This window comes from Podarcis filfolensis (genome assembly GCF_964270895.1).
Source record: "Podarcis filfolensis genome assembly, chromosome: 1".
Lineage (NCBI taxonomy): Eukaryota > Metazoa > Chordata > Lepidosauria > Squamata > Lacertidae > Podarcis > Podarcis filfolensis.
The window spans coordinates 6,711,826-6,733,338 of NC_139604.1; the positions used below are offsets into that span (position 1 = coordinate 6,711,826).

Consider the following 21,513-nt stretch of genomic DNA (forward strand, 5'->3'; position numbering starts at 1 on the left):
AAGAAAAGCTGTCAGCCAAATAGCTACTTTCGGTGTGCCAGGGGTCTGGGCAATTTTTCTAGTGGAATTTTGGCCTCATCCCCTTTGAACCGAAGAACCACCTTGCCTCCATCAATGCCATATCACTGATAGCGCCCAGTTTCAGAACCATGCTGCTATTAGTCATGGGGCTGATATCCCCTTGGAAGTGTGGAACTAGTTATGTAGTACTTTGCATCCTGGTCAAAAACCAGAAAATTGGTTGCTGAATTTCCAATGGCTGAAATTCCAATGAGGCTGAAACATCTCACCTTTGGTCCAATAGACCCTGGCAGTCCTCTGTCTCCCCTCTGTCCTGAACATTTGCATGGGACACCACAGCATGCCTTTTCTGCAATGTTGTCCTGTAAGGAAAGTAAGTATTGCCATTAGTAAATTAAAACACAGATCAACTCATTTTTTTTAAAGACACATGAGCTACAAGTAAATTCCTTCTCCTCAGTGGCCATGTTTGCAGTAGATTAGGGTGTGTTGCTAGAGAATGAAAGGAGTTGAGGCACAGGCCCATGACACAAATGTACATAAAATTTGCATATGCTAATGTGCACCCAACTGTCTTACAAACCAAAGTCCTTTTTAAAAAAAGTCAAAACAGACTCCTTACAATATCTCACAGTGAAGGCAAGTGCAATAACATGAAAGAGGTCAATTAATGTATGAATTGTCTAAATTTCCTTTGGAGAGTTTAGAAACTAATGTTTTAAAAACTGGCAACTAAATTTAAAATAGCTGAAAAAAGCAGGAAAATGCTAAAAGCAGTACTCGGCTGACCTGGACCTACAGCTTGGAGAATAGGTGTACATCTCTGAAAACATTTTCTAGAAAGCAACTGTGCTGAAATAGGCAGAAGAATGTCAAGGAAGAATGTAATAGTAAACAAACCTTGAACTCATAATATTTGGGGAAATCATTTACAGCACATGCCTTTCCCCAAAGAATCCTGGGAACATCAAATCACAAACTGTAGTTCCATGATTCACTGAGGGAGCCGAGTGCTTTAAATGAAGGTGTGGTTGGGACCACAGCATGCAAACAATTCTGAAAACGACATCTTGGTAACTAAGTATTAGAGTCCAATGGACAATTACATAGGAGAACTAGTTTGACGTAGCAGCTAAGAGACACAGAAAGTTGCTAGATGAAATGTCACCTCATAGAGTTAGGCACAAAAAGAGTGCAAAGAAGAAACCACAGGTGTGTAACAGGTGTTCAGACCTAAGTCCATAAAAGTATACATCTAAAGCTACCCAGGCAAATTACAGATCTTAGATATTTACCAGTTGCTCTGCCAGTTCAAAGTCTATATCCTGCAGATTCACTCGGAGAGGTCGATTATAAGTAAAACCACGCCCAAATTCCAGCTTCATCACTTCGTCAAAATTTGCTGCTCGCTCCAACCCAACAAAAATGAGAGCCTTGACACCTGGAGAATTGTAAGAAAAAGCCATCAGTCATAAGCGATTGTTCACCAACTCTAAACAGCTTATTCTGTACGGCTCTGCAAAGTGCTACCCTTGTTCTCTGGGTAGACACCATCAATATGCTGATGATGGCAGCTAATGCCCTCCTTTCATTTGATCCAAACACTCTGCTCTCAGTGCTTATTCTGCCTAGAACCAAGTTGCACCGAATTACTGGTGCCATCTCAGGCATTTCAGAAATCCACAGCATCAGATTTTGGAAAATATTTCCCTGCTGTATTGTTGTTCTTGCTATTCAGACACTGACAGGTCTCTGTTGAACCAGCCAGGCCCAGAAGTTAAGGAGCCCTTTAAAAATTGGAAAGAGACACCTGCAGGCTACTCTTCCCACAGCTCAACATTTTGTGAACCATTTCTTTTTTTCTAAAAAATCCCAATAATGGAGGATGGTGAGAGTCCTTTCCTCGATGCTGCCACACACATCTTCCTTGAATTAAAAAGACGGTATAGCAACACAACTTCCCAAACGGCTCCTTGGCTCATTCATTCTCTAGGAATATGGTATTCCTCTGGCTGTACTAGACTGGGAACAGTGCAAATGTAGCACTGAGCAAGGAACCCCAGGCTCTTTCTCCTTTTCTTGTAATTGTCAAATGCTTTGCAATGCCTTACTATGTCAAATGCTAGTAATTAACTCTTTCTTGTGCCGCAGTGGTTAAAGAATGGCAAAAGAGAACAAATCAGGGTAGTTTTAAAATGTCAGTCTTTCATCTTCATTCAAAATGGTGTCCAACTGTATCCAAATGCAGACAAAATTCTGCTCTTCCATCTCAGGAACCATTGTGCAAAATTTGCTTATGAGATATAAAATTTGGCTAAAATCGGCACAGAAATGTTTAGTCCACCATCTTGATTAAAAATGGCTTCCATTGGTATTCAAACACGGACAAAAACCATCTCCCTCATGCAAAATTTGCTTACAATATAGTAAGAGGTGTCCAAATGAAAAGGCAAAGAGACATGCAACTTTCCAAAATATATTGTTGATAATACCTTCTCTCTTCAGATCATCAGATGCAGCTGCTAGCTGCCCTCTAGCACCATCAATGCCATCAGTTAAGTGTATTACAACCTGAGGAAGGAAATAAGTTATTATACATCAGTTGTGAAACGCATTTATATGAAAAAACATCACTCTAATGTAATTTATTTTATTATTTGATTTATAAACCGTCCTTCATCATAAGATCTCAGGGCGGTTCACATAATAAAAGGTCTGCCATGAGAAATGTAGCAACCATTCTGCTTTCAGATGAATCCTCCTCATGGCTGGGTGCTGATGCCATAGCTGCTTGAGCCATGTTTGCTATTCTCTGCATTACAAGAATTCTGCACAGCTAAAATGGAACCCGCTCTTGGGGAAGGGAGGCACCTCTGTGCCCATCCCTCTGCCATGGGCAACCTTGGGCCATGTAGTTCTCCCAAGGTGCCCTGGTCAGTTTTCAGAATGACATTCAGGAAATGGCCTGTGGTTCATGAGCTGTCCAAGGATTTCTTCTGAATATGCCTTGTGGCACAAGGGTATCCAAAGCCAACTGTCCTCTACACTCTTTGCCTTGGATGAGAGCAGGATGATGTAGAAATTGGGAGCAGCAAGTAGACTGATAGCTTCTCCAGTCATGGCAGAGGGACACGGGTGGCGATGCGGTCTAAACCACTGAGCCTCTTGGGCTTGCCAGTTGGAAGGTCGACGGTTCGAATCTGCACAATGGAATGAGCTCCCATTGCTCTGTCCCAGTTTCTGCCAACCTAGCAGTTCAAAAGCACACCACTGCAAGCAGATAAATAGGTACCACTGTGGCAGGAAATTAAACAGCGTTTCCATGCGCTCTGGTTTCCATCACGGTGTCCCATTGCACTAGAAGCAGTTTAGTCATGCTGGCCACATGACCCAAAAAGCTGAATGCGGACAAACACCAGCTGCCTCGGCCTGAAGCACGATGAGCACTGCACCCCATAGCCGCCTTGGACTGGACTTAACCTTCCAGGGGTCTTTACCTTATACCAGTTATGGCATATGTACTGTGACTGTCTCCAGAGGTTTGGGCAAGATAGGGCAAGGTTTGAAACGAACAAGGCTGCTTAGGGCAGAAGAGTGGCTTATAGGGCAACGCAAGTTGGCTATCTCCACCAAAATTACATCTATAACTCCATACAGGCAAACAAAACTTATGAAGTGCTAGTTCAAGACATTTTGCAGCATGAACTGAAGCCCTAACCCCACCATTCTTCCCAACACACTTTAAATTCAGACACAAATTCATAGATCATATCTAATTCATATAAATCAGCCAAGATCAATGCTATAAAGGAATACATTTGGGGTTTTTTAATCTTCACATTTAAGCATTTATTTGGCAAATCAGATTTTATCTAAATTACCCAGCTAGTAGTGGATAGTGCTGTGGTAATAAAGCAAATAAGATTTTACAAATTCTTTCAAAGAACAACTTGTTGCTTTGTGCCTGTAAAACAATATTTGGCTGCAGCAAGAGATTAGGATCATAATCCACTAATCTGGATTTAAAATAATGGGGGGGGCTTAATTTGCTTGCAGCTATTAAATAATATTTTTGCATTTTTGCAAGAGTTTAATGAAACAGTTGGGAGAATTTTTTGCCAGAGCATGTCAAGCAGTTCTAGTATTATGGCTACTCAGCCTTCCAGGCTATGTGCTGGCTGTAAAACTGAAAAACAGCACAGATCCAGAGCCCATCCCCTCCCCTCCAAAAAGAGAGAGAATGAAGTCCAAACTTACCTTCACGGTTCCAGCAGGAGATGCTCTGAATTTGTTCTGGTAAGATTTGAGGGTCTCTGCAGTTAGGACATATGGACCACCATTGTGCAAAGCTTGGAACTTCTCAAACAACTCCGGCTGGTACTCAGAAAAGTCAAATGCTTCCACAACTCCAGAGCGAGTCTGCGCCAGGAGAGCCACCCGCACCCGAGGTGCCTGGTTGGCAGTGCAGCTAATTTTCTGCATCTGAGTAATCGTGTTCAGAATGTGATTGACCTTTGACTCCAGCACCTTCTGCGAAGCAAATACGCTTTGCCCTGGTCCGACATCTGATACATCAAATCCGAGTATAACATCCAGGTCACAATCTTGAGTAGACAAAAGCACAATGGCATGTTACACCGCGTAGGGGAACATACATCCTACACAAATGTGTATAGGATTCTTCCATACAGAAAAGGGGATTTATGTAGCAAGTACTCATAATCCATTCTCCTAGACATGAAGTTTTCTTTCTGCTATTCACAGGTAAATTGATTACAACAACATCTATAATTATTAAACTACAGTGCAGATAAGCTTTCAGTAAAGATGTCCCTTACTAAAGCTTTTGACACTGCTTCTCCCTTATCCCCAAACTTGCACCACGACTAAACTTCCACCCCTAACATATTGGATACCCCCTGGGACAGGTGGCACACTTGGTGTTGTTTAGCTTACTTTTTAAATTTCTGCCCCACAATGGTCCAGTAATGCACTTCCAGTACTTACAGAGGAAAAGAGGGTCATAAACCCTGATAGCCAAAGGGGCCTCCATGTTGAAGAAGGAGGAGGAAGAGGAGGAGGAGGAGGAGGAGGGTGGCTTCCAGCACAATATACAAAAACACAACAGAGCACCACACATTAAAAGCTTCCTGATACAGGGCTGCTTTCAGATGCCTTCTAAAAGTCAGAGAGTTGTTTATCTCCTTGACATCTGACGGGAGGGCATTCCACAGGGTGGGCGCCACTACCAAGAAGGCCCTCTGCCTTGTCCTCTGTAACTTCGCTTCTTGCAGTGAGAGGACCACCATGGCTGTGAGAGCTATAAGCAGAACTTCATCTGCTCATCTTAATCATAGAATCATAGAGTTGGAAGAGACCACAAGGGCCATCGAGTCCAACCCCCTGCCAAGCAGGAAACACCATCAGAGCACTCCTGACATATGGTTGTCAAGCCTCTGCTTAAAGACCTCCAAAGAAGGAGACTCCACCACACGCCTTGGCAGCAAATTCCACTGTCGAACAGCTCTTACTGTCAGGAAGTTCTTCCTAATGTTTAGGTGGAATCTTCTTTCTTGTAGTTTGGAACCATTGCTCCGTGTCCGCTTCTCTGGAGCAGCAGAAAACAACCTTTCTCCCTCCTCTATGTGACATCCTTTTATATATTTGAACATGGCTATCATATCACCCCTTAACCTCCTCTTCTCCAGGCTAAACATGCCCAGCTCCCTTAGCCGTTCCTCATAAGGCATCGTTTCCAGGCCTTTGACCATTTTGGTTGCCCTCCTCTGGACACGTTCCAGTTTGTCAGTGTCCTTCTTGAACTGTGGTGCCCAGAACTGGACACAGTACTCCAGGTGAGGTCTGACCAGAGCAGAATACAGTGGCACTATTACTTCCCTTGATCTAGATGCTATACTCCTATTGATGCAGCCCAGAATTGCATTGGCTTTTTTAGCTGCCGCGTCACACTGTTGGCTCATGTCAAGTTTGTGGTCAACCAAGACTCCTAGATCCTTTTCACATGTACTGCTCTCAAGCCAGGTGTCACCCATCTTGTATTTGTGCCTCTCATTTTTTTTGCCCAAGTGCAGCTGAGGGAGCATTTCAAATCTTAGCTTTGCCTCATGCATGGTTTGAATTTTATCTCTGCCATTAGCTCACTGGTTAGCTTTAGGAAATCTTCTCCCTGTCTCTCTCTTTCAGTCCCCCACCCTGCCTTTGGGGTTGTAATAATCATGTAAGGTTGCAACAGGGTGGTAAGGAATAAGAAGCACCATACAAAATCCAAGCTTTACTATTTTCATTCAGGACCAGCCACATCCCTAACTCTCCTCAAGCTTCAAGGTCTTTCAAGAAACTGGAGTTTGGGGCCTTGAGCCATTCACTGGCCTGACTCAGACTATATCCCACCTAAGATATCACTAGTGGTGCATTCCCACATGCCTTCAGCAGCGGCATGCTTTTTAAATTGGTAAGTATTGAAAATAAAGTAGGTTCTATTGTAAATAAAGTAGGTTCTAGCGGGTGGCGCTGTGGATTAAACCACAGAGCCTAGGACTTGCCGATCAGGCCGGCGGTTCGAATCCCCGCGACGGGGTGAGCTCCCGTTGCTCGGTCCCTGCTCCTGTCAACCTAGCAGTTCGAAAGCATGTCAAAGTACAAGTAGATAAATAGGTACCACTCTGGCAAGAAGGTAAACGGCGTTTCTGTGCGCTGCTCTGGTTCACCAGAAGCGGCTTAGTCCTGCTGGCCACATGACCCGGAATCTGTACGCCGGCTCCCTCGGCCAGTAAAGCGAGATGAGTGCCGCAACCCCAGAGTCGGCCACAACTGGACCTAATGGTCAGGGGTCCCTTTACCTTTACCTTTTATCGTAGAGTGTAAGGAAGTCAACCATTCTATGGAAGAAGCTACTGTACTTTAAAAAATGCAGAATCAAAGGAGAGAAAGAAGCAAAAGCACAGTTGTATACAATAATTACAGCAATGCAGAGTGTCAAGATGGAAAGTGGACAGGAAAAAAGCAATGGAAACAACCCAAGTGTATTTAAAATGGCAGCCATTACCTTTTGAGACTTCCCCCACTGGTCTGCACAGCTGCTCTTTCATGGTATCACTCAAGGTAACCAGCACAGCCTCATTCAACTCCGAGAGCTCCTGGGCCGTTGCTGCCCGGAAAGCTGTGGTGCCGTCACTGGAGAGTTTGGTAACTTCACCAAGGTCAATGTTTTTCACTCCAACTGCAAACACCTTGACACCTGACCGTGCCAGTGCTAAGGACGCTGCCTGCGCATCGTCTTCCGCCTTGCCTCCTGTTATAATAAATGCAATCTGAGGGACCTTCTGATCTGCCCTGCTGCCAGCCTCCTTCACAAAGTGTTTTGCTTGGACATGCTTGATGGCTGCTCCTGTATCAGCAACTCTGCCTCCTTTGTATGTTACTTTCTCAACAGCAGTTAAGATATCGTCTTTTTTGGAGAAATCCTTCAGAAAGAATTCATCACTCACATCTGAGTTGTACTGCACTAAGGCAACATTAATGGAATCGCCTTCTTCATAAATAGCGTCAATGATGCCATATACAAAGTTAATCACTTCTTGGAAATTGTCCTTCCCAAAGTTGATGGAGCCATCCAGCAAAAAGACAACGTCTGCTTGTTTTTTGCCATCTGAAAGATGTAAATGGGTGGGGGGAAGTGTGAAACAGGCTGAAGACCCCCTGCCCCAATCAGCAAGGCTAGAGAGCTACGTCATCTGTATAAGGGTCACCAACAGAATGCATAAAATATAGATAAATGCATTATGGGTACCTCTCCACATTTACTTTGTAAAGAACAGAAAGTGTCTTGAATTGATGTTGTGAAGACAAACTTGAAAATAAGCAGGTGCTTAAATCTTACTTAAAATTTTAGAGGGATTGAATTGAACAATAACAAGTGAAGACACATTATTTCCTCTCACTAGACTACTATTGTTGCCCAAAGTTCCATGAATGGCAACTCATCCTTTGCCAATGCTTATGGGAGGAAGAAATGAAGCTGGGTAGCAAGTACCCATGTACGATAAGCTAAAACCAAATCCAGTATATATACTGATCATAGCTGTCAACGTTTCCCTTTTTTAAGGGAAATTCCCTTATTCCGAATAGGATTCCTCCCAAGAAAAGGGAAAAGTTGACAGCTATGATACTGATGCATCTAACAACCATAACATCCCACCCCTACACCCCATTTTTAATGTTGGGGTTTTTAAGGTAGGCTCCTGTGCCCCCATGTGATAATTTTGTAGATGATTTTATTTTGTATCCTACTATTAAAATGTAATGTCAAGATGATGAAGGATATGTTTTTAAAAGTTTTTTAGATTCTAAAAGAATAAAATTATCACATGGAGAGCAAAAAAGAAAGAAAGAGCTGATTCAGGTGATTACCTTCTGCTTGAAGGATGAAAGTTCGGTATCTCTATCAAGCAAAATGGGAAAGGGCTTTGGGGTGTGAACATTTGCTCTCACCCCCATTAGTAGTATCATGAAGTATCAAATGGGTGGTGAAGGATTATTGGTATTATGATCAAAGAATGAAACACTGGAATGGCATTTAGCTTGTATACCTCATTTAACATATGAATCATTACACTCTGAAAGGTTCCTCTTCTGGAAACTATCAAATTTATTCTTATGGCCTATACCAAAGTAGCAGTGCTCCCCTCATCACACAGTGCGTGGATTTCTGCCAATCACGTTCAAATTTGTATGGGGTCAGTGCAAGGCCAGGCCAGCTTTTAAATCATGGGAGTGGACTTGAGTGAAGGCTCCCAGGGGTCAGTCTCAGGCCCCACCCCTCAGTGGCCCCGCCCCCAGGCCTGCCCACAACTGAACCAAACAGCAAGCAGGAAATCAAATTCCAGTGAGCGGGGAGAGAGATGAATACATCTCCCTTCAGTCGCTGGAGTCAAGACATGCTGTGGAGAAAGATTTATACGATCTGAGGTGAAACCAGAGTAGAATGGTGGTACATGACCCCAGTCAAGCTTGCAAAAATCTATCATACGCCCAATAATAAATGCTGGAAATGTAATGAAACTGAAGGTACTTTCTACCACCTTTGGTGGACGTGCCCAAGGATCAAGGTCTTCTGGGAAATGATCTATAATGAAATTAAGAAGGTACTTAAGTGTACCTTTCACAAGAAACCAGAGGCCTTTCTCCTGGGCATGGTGGGCCAATTGGTGGCAAGGAAAGATAGGACGTTCTTTATGTATGCTACAACAGCAGCAAGAGTTCTTTTAGCAAAGTATTGGAAGACACAAGAACTACCCACGCTGGAAGAGTGGCAGACGAAGGTGATAGACTATATGGGACTGGCTGAGATGACTGGCAGAATCCGTGACCAAGGGAAAGAGACGGTGGAAGAAGATTGGAAGAAATTTAAAGTTTATCTTAAGAACTGTTGTAAAATTAATGAGTGCTAAAATGTCATGGGTAATGTAAAACAGAATTGCAGTGACAAATAATTGGGTAAGAGGAAAAAGATTAGAAACTGAATTATAAGTATTGAAATTAGGGGTTGCTGGAAAAGTTTAAAACAGGGATGCAGAAAAGGGAGGTATGAGGAAGTCGTTGAAACAAGGTTCAAGAAAAAGAGGTTAAGAAATTATATGTGTTTATATGTTTGTTTGTTTATGTGTTGTTAGTTGTTAGTTGTATTGTGTTTTAATATATGTTGGAAAATCAATAAAAATTTATTAAAAAAAAAAAGACATGCTGTGGAGACTCTGAGCCACAAACACCACATCACCATGCAAGGCGTGAGGGGACATTTCCTCCACTAAAGAACAGGCCCACTTGGTCTCTTTTGTGCGTGTGAAATGAGAGTGCAAAGGTCTCATTTCCTCTAAAATTCCTCTAAAAACGCAGTATTTCCCCATTACTACATTCAAAAATATTTGTTTTGAAATGAAAGACTAACCAGGGAAAATGTCAGGCGGCGAAAGTGTCGGTTCTTGAGGTGCCTCAAATGATGCATAAAACCTTTTCCCTATTGATGGGAGCTCAGTAAACTCTCTCACGAAAAATACAGTTCGGGGATCATTGGTAATTATTCGCAGTTCTTCGTTGTCTGCATTCCCTGATCCTACACCCAGGCTTTTAATCCCAGATGTCTGCATCTTGGCAGCAGGTCCGCTGACATCATCCTCCGATCTCCCCCCAAGCAAAAGAACTAAATGCTGTGGGACTCCATCTTCTCTTCTACTGCCTGCAGATTTAACAAAGTAGTTCTTCATAACAAACTCCAAGGCTTTCCCAACATTCAGGGGAGCACCTCCTCTGTACCGCAAGCGCCGAAGGTTGCCTATGACAGCACCTCTTGTTTGGTGCTCTTTTAAGGAGAACTCAGGGAATACATCATTGCTGAATTGGACAACACCAACTCTTGTTTTGCTTGGTGAAATTTCCAACATCTGGACAATCTGGATAATAAAATCTCGAATGTGAGCAGCATCGTCCCGCTTGACATTGTCAGAGGTGTCGATGACAAAGACAATGTCCTTTGCTTCGCTGTCAATATCTGCAGGAAGGAAAAATGCAGCAAAGAGGAGTGTCACTGGCTTTCTTCTTACACTAATGCCAGGCTCAATTCCTGGCGTTTCCAGTTAAAAGCAGCTTGGGGAGAAGTGGCTGAGAACATAGACAGCCACTGCCAGTCAGAACAGACAATATTGGGGAAGGTGGACCAATGATGGAACTCTGTAAAAGGCAGTGTAACAAACACCGGGTAAACCAGTTTAGCATTTTGTAAGCTGTAGGTGCTTTTTTCTATGTGCAGCATTTTCAAAAATGTGTTTATGCAAATCTGTACAAAATAGGCTTCTGAAGCTTGACTCTAGCTTTTAAACACATTTCTAATGTCAGTATCCTAACACCTAGTCTTAACCACAACTACTTGCAGGCAACATTAATGTCAGTGGATTTCATTTCCAAGAAAGTGTGTTTCAGCTAGCAGCAGGATTCCATTTCTGCTACTGCAATACTACAAATTATTTCACATTTCTCTTGGAGTTTAGAAACATTAAGCTAGCATTGTATGCTGATACAGTTGTGTGCAAGCATTAAGGGGTGAGACAACAGTAACCTCTCCGGTTGGGTATTAATATTCATTATACAGTGGTACCTCAGGTTACATACACTTCAGGTTACAGACTCCGCTAACCCAGAAATAGTGCTTCAGGTTAAGAACTTTGCTTCAGGATGAGAACAGAAATTGTGCTCCGGCAGCGCGGCAGCAGCAGGAGGCCCCATTAGCTAAAGTGGTGCTTCAGGTTAAGAACAGTTTCAGGTTAAGTATGGACCTCCTGAACGAATTAAGTACTTAACCTGAGGTACCACTGTAAACCCAAAGAATATCTTGATCATTACATTTGTTTAGCTAACCATTTTCCTTATTTAAATATGTATATCCAAAAGCAGAAATTTATCTCTGAACCCATGATACAGAGGCACCATTTTAAGAGGTTTATGTCCTCCTTCAGGTCTTTCCACAGGCATTTGGTTGGCCATTGTGAGAACAGAATGCTAAGACTAGATATGCCTTTGGCTTGATCCAGCAGGGCTCTTCGTATACCCTTATATCCACCAAATGACATTTGAATATTGTGTTCTAGAACAAGATCACTTGTTGGAGCTGGCTCAAGTCATTTTGCCATGTGAAGTGGAACAGCAAATGCCTCCCTCAACAAGTGAAACTGCATAGTACCCAAGTTATGTTGGCATCTGAGACAGAACATCAGAACATATGAACAGCCTGCTGGATCAGGCCAATGGTCAGGCCTGACTTGGGGGGTGGAAGCGGCGGGCTCCGGTGCACAAGTGCACCGCCTGGAAGCAGCATACACACACACACCGCCCCCAGCATGTGACAGGAGACACTACAGCCCTGATTCAACTTATGCTTTTGTGAGCTAACACTCAATGGGCACCATCAGGCGCCACCATACATATAAACCAATTCTCTTGGTCTAGGCAAGAGAATTACAGATGCTTTAACTAATCATAAGGAGATTGTTTATTCTCCTTTAAAAAAAACGCTACCTGAAAATGCGGCAGATCTAGCTAGCAAAGAAAGCTAGCTATTGCCCTCACCCACCCAAATACAGATTAAGAACCTTACATAGTGATGTCAGGAATGAGGGGAAGTAAAAGATCTTCTATCCTACTTTTAGCATCCTTCCTAAGAGGAACAGAAGCTAATGTGACCCCGTGCTAGTTATCGTAACAAGAGCCCCAGAACATTCTGCAAACTCTTCAAACTCCTAAGCCTTCAGACTGGTGCAATTCTGCAGCAGTTGTTGTGACATGTGGCCAGGTAAGAAGTTTCCCTATAAGATGGAAGAGGTGGGTTATCTAATGGGAGATGAGAAAATGGTTTAAACAAACAAAAACAGACAGCAATCTTACCTATAGGGGGATAGCTTGTGTCACCAATAAGGCTTTGTATCTGCTGTGAAGTTAGTGTTGTAACAGGGGCCAGCAATTTCTGTTCCAGACTTGGAAGATCCTGATAGGTTGATATCTGGAACACATACTGAGGGCTAAGAGCTATTTTGACCAATTCCTCATAATCCATGTTCACTCCAATAGGAAATGGTGCCACACCAACACTCTTGACTTGGACTACAGGATCCTCTAAATCATCATCAGGTGGGCGGGAAAAGAGAATTATTAAAAACTGAGGTGCGCCCTCTTCTATGCGACTTCCTGAGGGCTTCGTAAATATGTTCTTTGACACATATTCTAGGGCAGATCCAAGGTTCACTTGCCTCCCTCCTTTGGGTCTGAGCCTTCTCACTGCAGCTTGTACCTCATCCTTGGTGGAATGTGCATTCAGCAGAAATTCAACCCTGGGGTCATTGCTGAACTGAATCACAGAGACCCGAGTAGAAGCAGAGCCCACGTTCATATTGTTTACAAGTCTCTCAATAAACTCAACAACTGAAGGAAATTCAGTAGCTGCAAACTGGGAACCGTCAATAAGGAACACAACATCTCTCCTCTCATCCACTGTAGAAAAAAGGAAGACTTTAGAAGACCCTAGTACAAATAAATTATACAAGCAACACATTTGAAAGGCACCAATAGTAGTAATTTTAGATTGCAGTCGACTTCCCAAGCGTGGCTTCTGCAGGAGGAAGCTCCTGCAGCCAATCGGAAGCCCCGCTGGACATTTGGCTTCCAAAAGAACGTTCAAAAACTGTTTTCAACATTCCAGTTTTCAATCATTCGGGAGCTGGAACGTTTGACTTCCAAGGCATTCAGGAGCCGAGGTACAACTTTATCAGCAATATGGCACTGAAGCTAAATGTACACTCAGTAAAAGCTACACAAAGTGAGCTTGGCAAAGTTGATCAGTGTTTCTCCTGACAATTTTAGCTCACAATCTTAGTGATGGAAAACTATTGCTCTCTTATAATGGCAATGGCGCCTACCTGAGAGGGTACCTCAGGAAATAAGGATACCACTGGAACTAAGTGAGTTCTGGATGAAAAAAAGCCCTGGGTGTGCTAGTGGGAGACAGCACAAAAAGTCCTACTTGCACTATGGGATTTCCCTCTTCATGTCCTCCCCCCATGCCCTCCCCCCAATTGGCGTGGGGAAGGAGAGCAGAGAACTTTTTGACTGACAAGTAGAAATGCCAATGCTGACACAACAATCAAATTAGTGTGACATTGAATTCCTCTGTTAGAAAGTATAGTATGAAGTTTGCAAATCATGCCTTATGTTAATTATAGCCTGGCATGATGTCTAAATAGGCAATCCATAGGATGGTCATCACTACTCTGAAACTGAGAAACAGGATGGCTGAGCTAATGTGAAATGAAAACAGAAAAAGCAGCATTAAGCCCTGGTTTGTCTGTTGCCCATCTGGAAGCATTTGGGGTTACGGCTAGTGCAAACCATAGTTTGCCAGGGTGTGAAGTGGGCACAGCATGCAGTAGGATGGCCATTTTGCTTCTCTCCTACTGCACAAACCTTCATGGAGCCCATCAGCCCTGCTGCTTTTATCTGCATCTGCCCGAGGCTGCGGCACGATAAATCTGGGTCACAGAAGATAATGTAGCCAGCAACACAATCAGAAAGCATGACCCAAGAGTAACCCCTGGAACCTTATAAATGCACACAAACATACACACAGGAAGTTCCCTGCCTTCTGCAGGTGAGACATTACCCACTGGTAGTGTAACCATCCATTCTGGGTGCAGATAACAGTACCCAGACTTAGGGCTGCCATTTTGTGTGCAGTAATGCTGGCATCTCCCCCACCATACGGTTCTTGTGTAAAATGTTTTTGCGAGATTTTGTGCTCTTTAAGCAGCCACTGGGGAAGCCGAAACAAGCCCTGGCAAATGTGATCAGGGCTGCTGCAATAGCCCTGTGCCCATTTTGAACCAGATGCTGCAGAACAGGGCTCAACACCCCCCCCCCCCGCTGCCTCCACCAACTTGGGCTGCTTCATAACCACAATGCGTTTGTGTGTACTAGGAACATAACTATAACACAGGTTCAAGAGTTAAGAAATTTCTTTTCACCTGGGCTAGGAAGCGCTGTGCCCAAAGCGGTTATTTTTGGCCCGGTCAACTCAGCCACCATACTTGAAAGCGTTTCTCTTAAGGAGCCCAGCTGAGCGACACCTGGCACAAGGTTCGCAAACCGAGGAACGAAAGAAATTGTCTGCATCTCAGTGGCATCTGCATTTCTAATCCCAATGCCAAACGGCACCGCACCCCTCGTCTTGAGATCCAAGGCAGGCCTTGTGACATCATCGCTTGACTTTTCCGCAGTCAGCAGGATCAATAACTGCGGGACCCCTTCAGACAACCTGCTTCCAGCCTGCCTGGTGAATACATTGCTCCTCAGGTAGTTAAGGGCAGCTCCTGTATATGGGGCAGGACCTCCCATGGCAGTCAATCTCTGGATGGCCCTGATCACTTCGGCCTTGTCTTGGTAGCGATTCAGAAGAAACTCCGGCTGCACACGGCTGGTGTACTGGGCCACGGCCACCTGAACTTTGTCGGGACCAATGTCCAAAGCGTTGACCAAACCTTGCACAAAGGACTTCACCTCTGGGAAAATGCTTCGCATGCCATCCGAACCATCTATCAGAAACACAACATCCTTCTTCGGATCTTCATCAGCTGTTGAAGAAATGTGGGGGTTATGAGGAGAAAAAAAAGGAATACAATCAATTGTCACATAAAGAAAAAGGTAAGCTCCCATTTGCCTATTAAATTTTGCAAGCTTTTGCTCCCAGGGTGAAAAGAAAACTGAGGGGAAGAAATGAGGGAAGGCACCAGCACAGGGAATGAAGAGAAGTAAAACCTCAAATAGGTACAGGAATTGGTTAAAAAGATTACCAGCTTAAGCAGTTTTGCTGGTGAGAGCCAGTGAAAGTCAGAGTGACTGTTCAAGCAGTTTTCCTGAAGAAGCAGGTGGTGTGATTGAGCCCAAAGAAGAGAGTCTTGATTTGAAATGCTTCGGGGGGGGGGCCTTCAGAAACCAAGAGATTCCTGTGCACTATGAAGTTTCATTTTCTCTCTGTTTCCTGCTCCCATCTCAGTAGCAAATACTTGAAAGTTCCCTCTTCCACACTCAGGGTCACTTCAAGGGCTCATCTACACATACCTTTGCTACAGGCTTTCGAGACACAGCTCTGAGCTTTCCAGGTCTGTGTCCAAATGGGGTTTTTGTTTTTGTTTTGCCCTGGCACTGTCCATAAGAAAACCCATGTTTTAATCACTGAATCAGAATGAACGACCATCTGTGGAAAACCCAATTGCTGTTTGCTACGTTTCAGCTGTAAAATGCAAGTTTCCCAGATAAAAGTGCAAGAAAAGAAAAGAAAAGAAAAAACAATGCTCATGGACCTGGAGAGCCCAGACCTGTTCCTAGATATGGGGCACAAAAGGATGTGTGGATGGGCCCTTACTTAAATTACCCCTCGTTTTCACTGGCTTTACCTTCCCACACATCAGGCTGAAAATGGCCATGCTAAACTGTAAAAAGTTAAAGGGACCCCTGACCATTAGGTCCAGTAGTGGCTGACTCTGGGGTTGTGGCACTCATCTCGCTTTATTGGCCGAGGGAGCCGGCGTACAGCTTCCGGGTCATGTGGCCAGCAGGACTAAGCCGCTTCTGGCGAACCAGAGCAGCAGACAGAAACACCGTTTACCTTCCCACCAGAGCGGTACCTATTTATCTACTTGCACTTTGGCGTGCTTTCTAACTGCTAGGTTGGCAGGAGCAGGGACCGAGCAACGGGAGCTCACCCCATCGCAGGGATTCGAACCACCAACCTTCTGATCGGCAAGTCCTAGGCTCTGTGGTTTAACCCACAGCGCCACCCGCGTCCCTATGCTATACTGTACTGCAAGCAAATAAGCAGCTATGGGATGGAGAAGCAGCATTTAATAATGAGAGAAAGGAGCTTTTTCCAGGGCGAGTGCTTTACCTATAGCAAGCAGCCATGAAAAAGCAAGAGACTACTATGCTGACAGGTAAAATATAACAGTTGCCTTGTGTTCTTTCTGATATACTCTATCATACAGATTGGTGCTGGGCTCATGGCAGAGCTTGGATTTCCAAACTGGGGAGTCTGTTTTCAAACTTCCCCCAACTCAAAGCCTGTTAGTATCACTACTGCACTTCATTATATATGGGAAGCACCTTATAGCTGCACACTCACTGACGTTTGTATCTGGGAAGAGACGTGAATGAGGTCTCCCACATGCAAAGAGGAAGCACAACACTCCCTGCACTTTATATGCATCAAGAATTATTTATTTGAGACTTTTTCAAAGTAAACATACTCTCCTAAATGCTTTGAGCAAATTGCAGCTAGCCGGCATTTTCTTATTTACAACTTCTTGTGTAACCCGTTGGACTGTGCATGCTTCAAAGAAAAAGACGAAAGCTGCAGAAATGAATACCTGATGGCTGAGACGGAATGGCTTTCAGCAGACTGCCTATTTGAAATTGTAGGTCTCCAATTCTGGAAAGGGAGTCAGCAACTAGCACAAATTGAGGGTCGAAAGCTATCTTTTCTAATTCGCTACGATCTGCAGTCCTGGATTTGATAGCAAAAGGAATAACTCCAGTTTGTTTCAGAGCATCAGCAGGGTCATCCACACTATCGCTTGATCTCCCAGCAGCGAGGAGCATAAGTAGTTGTGGCACTCTTTCCTCAATTCTGCTTCCAGCACTCTTCACAAATATTTCCTTCATGGCGTAATCTAACGCAGCACCAATGTTGAGCAACCTCCCTGTTTTTAGCTTCATTCTTTTCACTTTTTGAAGGATGTCTTGCTTGTTTGGGATATCTTCAAAGTTGAACTCAAGTTGCACGTTATCACTAAATTGTGCCACAGCTACACGTATGGCATCAGGACCCACATCCAAGTCAGTAATAAGCCGGTGCAAAAAGTCCCGAACAGCAATAAACTGACCCATAAGGTTGGCTGAGCCATCAATCAAGAACAAGATATCAAACTTGTTTTCTGGAACTAAGAGAAATGAAAATGTTTAATACACAAAAAGATATTGCAGATTTATTTTGCAAACTAGGAGATAAGAAATCAGAGCGATCTTGATTATGTAAGAGGAAGAATTCAGGCTTTGGGCCTTTCTATAGCACCTTTCCTTAAAAACCCCAAATTGTGGAATCACTGGAAATCATTCTAGAACTTCCAGGAGAGTGCTATTGGTACTTTTAATGTATTATGCATCCTGAGAACTATATTATTGAGATGTGCAATCAGTGAACCTAAAAATGAGGAAGTGGAAGTAGAAATGATTCCAGCTTCTTTGAAACGCTAAAGCAGACCTTAGTACTTGCAGCTTTCTGTCATCAACACAGGGAGGGCATCGCATCGTAGAGAAATGAGGCTTCTGTCTTTAAGGCTCTGAAGAAGAGGGATGGTACAGAAGTGTGCCTTCTCCTATCATAGCCAGTGCTTTTTTCTGGCAAGGAGTTCTTGAACCAAGTACGGTTGCTTAGGCTGCCACTGCTGCCTGCCAGCCAGAGTGCTTCCTTTGCCCCATGCTGGGGCTTACCTCTTACAAAGTTGGGGAGGGAAGGAAGGAGCATGTTCAGGTAGCTGCCTACTTTGTCCTATTGTAGCTGGAGGGCACATGGGGAGGATATCCCCACAGGCTCAGGCAGCCACAGCCCACCATCCAGTGCCAGCAGTGGCGTAGCGTGGGGGGTGCAGGGGGGGCCAGCCGCACCGGGCGCAACATCTGGGGGGGGCGCGCTCGCACTCGCAGCTCTCTGCCCCTACCTGGCTCACTCACTCTCTCTCACTGCAGTGCGAATCCGATCCGAGCCGCCGGGTCGCTGCCCACTGTGGAGGGGGTGGGTGCCAGGCGTGCGGTGTGGAGAGAGAGCGAGGGACTATCTGGGGGAGGGACAGTGCAGCGGCCGCCCAGCGCAGCGCTGAGCGCGGGAGAGAACCACACCAGACCAGACCAGGCAGCAGCAAGAAGAAGCTGGCAGCGGCGGCAGGTTAGGGGTTAGGGGGCGCAAATTACTTGCCTTGCCCCGGGTTAGGGGGCGCAAATTACTTGCCTTGCCACAGGTTAGGGGGCGCAAATTATTTGCCTTGCCCCGGGTGCTGACAACCCACGCTACGCCGCTGAGTGGCAGGCACCTCCTACATCCCTTAAGGGGCTGGATAAAAGGGAGGAGGAGGAGCAGGGCTATCGGCACAGGCTCAGGCAGTGGCTGCCGGCCTGCTAACCAGCGAAGTGAAGATTGTGGCACTTTCTGATGGTACGAGCTGCTTGAAATGAAATGGACTGCCCTGGAAGGTGGTAGTCTCCCCTTTGCTAGGCATTTTTGAAACAGAGGGCAGGAGGGACACCCAGCAGTAGATCTCCTACATCGGCAGCGCATAGGACTGAAGGCCTCTGGAGAGCTTTACTACTCTAGGATTCTGCCTGGGAGACAGCAAGTCACTTTCTGTGTGTTTATCGGGCTTCTATTTTATTGTGTGCACAGACAGTTAATCTTCCCCACCCCTTCGGAACAAAGAAAGTGGGGGGAATGAGGGCGAAGAGCACAGAAGCTGCACCCTCAGACACTGTTATAAATGTTATGCACTTCTTTTCACATGTATCATAGAGCGAGGAGGAGCGAGATAGTTTGTTTTAAAAAATAAAAGTAAAGTAAAGCTATAGAAAGAAAAAAATGAGCACTCCTCATGTATCTATTTTGCCAACTGTAGCTTCTCGAGATATGTCCAAATGGTAAAATAAATGCACGTGCAATCATTATGCAAAACAGTGCACTTGGGTTCGCACCAGCCAACCGCATTTCTATTTATACCCTGTGCATAGATCTAGAATGTGTGAAACAGCCCTAAGGGCTTCTTCAGAAAATTCAAACATGGAAGGAACATGTTAGGGATGCTGCGGCAGTCACATGTGGCACCCTTCATCCGTGATGCTTGTTAAGTGCACGGAAACAGGTTCCCTGCATGAATTTCACAATGTGTAAAATGCCTCTAAATCACAGCTGTGGCAAAATGTTTCATGCCATTTGAAACATACCTGCAAGATAAAACAAAATCATTCTTAAATCCATTTTGAATGAAGAAAGGAACAAATTACCTGCTGATTCTTCAACATAATATGTTGTTATTTGACCAATCATTTCCTGTGGCACGTTTGCAAGAGAACTGAATTCATCCTTAAGAAATACCATTTGTGGATTGTATGCAATCCGCTGAAGTTCTGTCAAATCAGCATCTTTAACACCAACGCAGAAGGTCAGGACTCCTGCACGAGCTAAAGAATGGGCAGCCTGTTCGAATGAATCAACAGATCGCCCTGCCGCAAGGTAGACTAGAACCTGAGGAACGCTTTCATCTATCCTGCTCCCACCGGCTTCGGTGAAATGATTTTCACGGACAAAGTCTAGTGCAGCGCCAGTATTCAGTATTGATCCCCCAAGGAGTCTCAATTGCCTTAGATGATCGAGTACCTCTGCCTTGGTTAGAAAAGTGTTTAAAAAGAATTCTGTTTTCGGATTCTCACTAAATTGCACTAGGCCGATTCGTATATCATCAATTCCAACATCAAGGGAGCCAACTAGGCTCACAACAAAGTCACGGACCAATGGGAAGTTGGCATTTCCAACGTTGGCTGATCCATCCAAAAGAAAGATGATATCCCTTTTATTTAATAGAACTGCAGTAGAGGACAGAAAATAATGTAAGAAATCACAGAAAAACATACCAGAATTTGTCATGTGTGCATACAACATCTGCTGTACACACATGTTCACCTTGTGAGAGAGAAGAGAAAGAGGACAGCCATGAAGAGATGGAAGGAAGAAACGAGTGAAGTGTCATGATGCCCCCCCACACACACACATGGTTCAAAGCACACCCAACTACATTTTAGGTTTTCTGTCTACACGTGATGCAAGCAGGGACTCTTTCATGTTTAAAATTGCCAGTGAACTTCAGTGTAAATGGATTTTTAAACTGGATCTGAAAGCTCAGAACAATTTTAAGTATCCAATTGGTATTATCGGGCATCAAAAATGGACTGGAAAGTTCCAAAACAGCCTGATCCTCAGCACTCACTTGACAATGTCTTTGGACCGAGGCCAGATCCTAGAGGCTTTTATACTTGTCAAAAATGTGTCAGCACATGTGCACAGGCCCACAGATGTCTCCGCTGAAGCACCAGGGCACCTGCTAAATCCCCTCCTGGGATGGATTGGGTCCTTTCTGTTCCCTCCCCAAATGAGTCTATGGAGCACCTGAAAAAGCAGGAACGGATTGATCCATATCTAGAAGGCATTCAATTCCCCCACATGACTAGAGCAGGGACACTCTTGCGAGACCCCTTGCGTCCTGTGCCCAGCCCTGCCACCTTCTATGCCTGACTGCGCTGGTCCACTTCAGCCCTGCTTTCTGCAGCCGTGTCTTCATCTAACTCACACCTGACATCAGATATAACACCAGGTGTGCCTGGTTTAGGGCAGTGGTTCCTAACTGGTGGCCCACAGACCCCAGGGGGTCCACGTAACCCACCCGTGTCTTCATCTAACTCACACCTGACATCAGATATAACACCAGGTGTGCCTGGTTTAGGGCAGTGGTTCCTAACTGGTGGCCCACAGACCCCAGGGAGTCCACGTAACCCACCCAGGGGATCCATGGCACCATTCACATAACAAAAACTACTGCAACTGAGAGAATGAGCATGTGCACCCTCTACTTCTGAAGTTGCCTTATTGCCTATCTAGCATGTTTTATTTATATATGGAGGTGCTTTTAGCTTATGCTGGTCTATGACCGTAGTAAAGATTTGGAAAACTACCATGGAGATATCAATATTATCCAAAGTAGTAAGTCCATGGCTTGGCTTTTGAAAAACAAGGGGTCTACAGTAATTGGGAACCACTGGTTTAGGGGGAACAGCCTTGTGGGC

General features: G+C 44.6%; 1 protein-coding gene across 16 annotated transcripts in view; it reads right to left on the minus strand.

Moving 5' to 3' along the window:
• Nucleotides 1-21,513, minus strand: part of COL6A3 (collagen type VI alpha 3 chain) — a 111,037-nt gene that overhangs the window by 48,298 nt on the left and 41,226 nt on the right. For 13 of the 16 annotated variants that reach the window (XM_083625614.1, XM_083625626.1, XM_083625628.1 and 10 more), the window contains 10 exons: nucleotides 19,681-20,259; nucleotides 17,001-17,573; nucleotides 14,604-15,209; nucleotides 12,475-13,077; nucleotides 9,989-10,588; nucleotides 7,088-7,690; nucleotides 4,279-4,625; nucleotides 2,514-2,592; nucleotides 1,317-1,462; nucleotides 291-383 (listed from right to left, as the gene is read on the minus strand). In XM_083625614.1, coding sequence (XP_083481740.1) covers nucleotides 291-383; nucleotides 1,317-1,462; nucleotides 2,514-2,592; nucleotides 4,279-4,625; nucleotides 7,088-7,690; nucleotides 9,989-10,588; nucleotides 12,475-13,077; nucleotides 14,604-15,209; nucleotides 17,001-17,573; nucleotides 19,681-20,259 — 4,229 coding nt within the window. The remainder of the gene's footprint in view (nucleotides 1-290; nucleotides 384-1,316; nucleotides 1,463-2,513; nucleotides 2,593-4,278; nucleotides 4,626-7,087; nucleotides 7,691-9,988; nucleotides 10,589-12,474; nucleotides 13,078-14,603; nucleotides 15,210-17,000; nucleotides 17,574-19,680; nucleotides 20,260-21,513) is intronic. The other 3 variants (XM_083625619.1, XM_083625615.1, XM_083625617.1) reach the window with 1 other exon arrangement.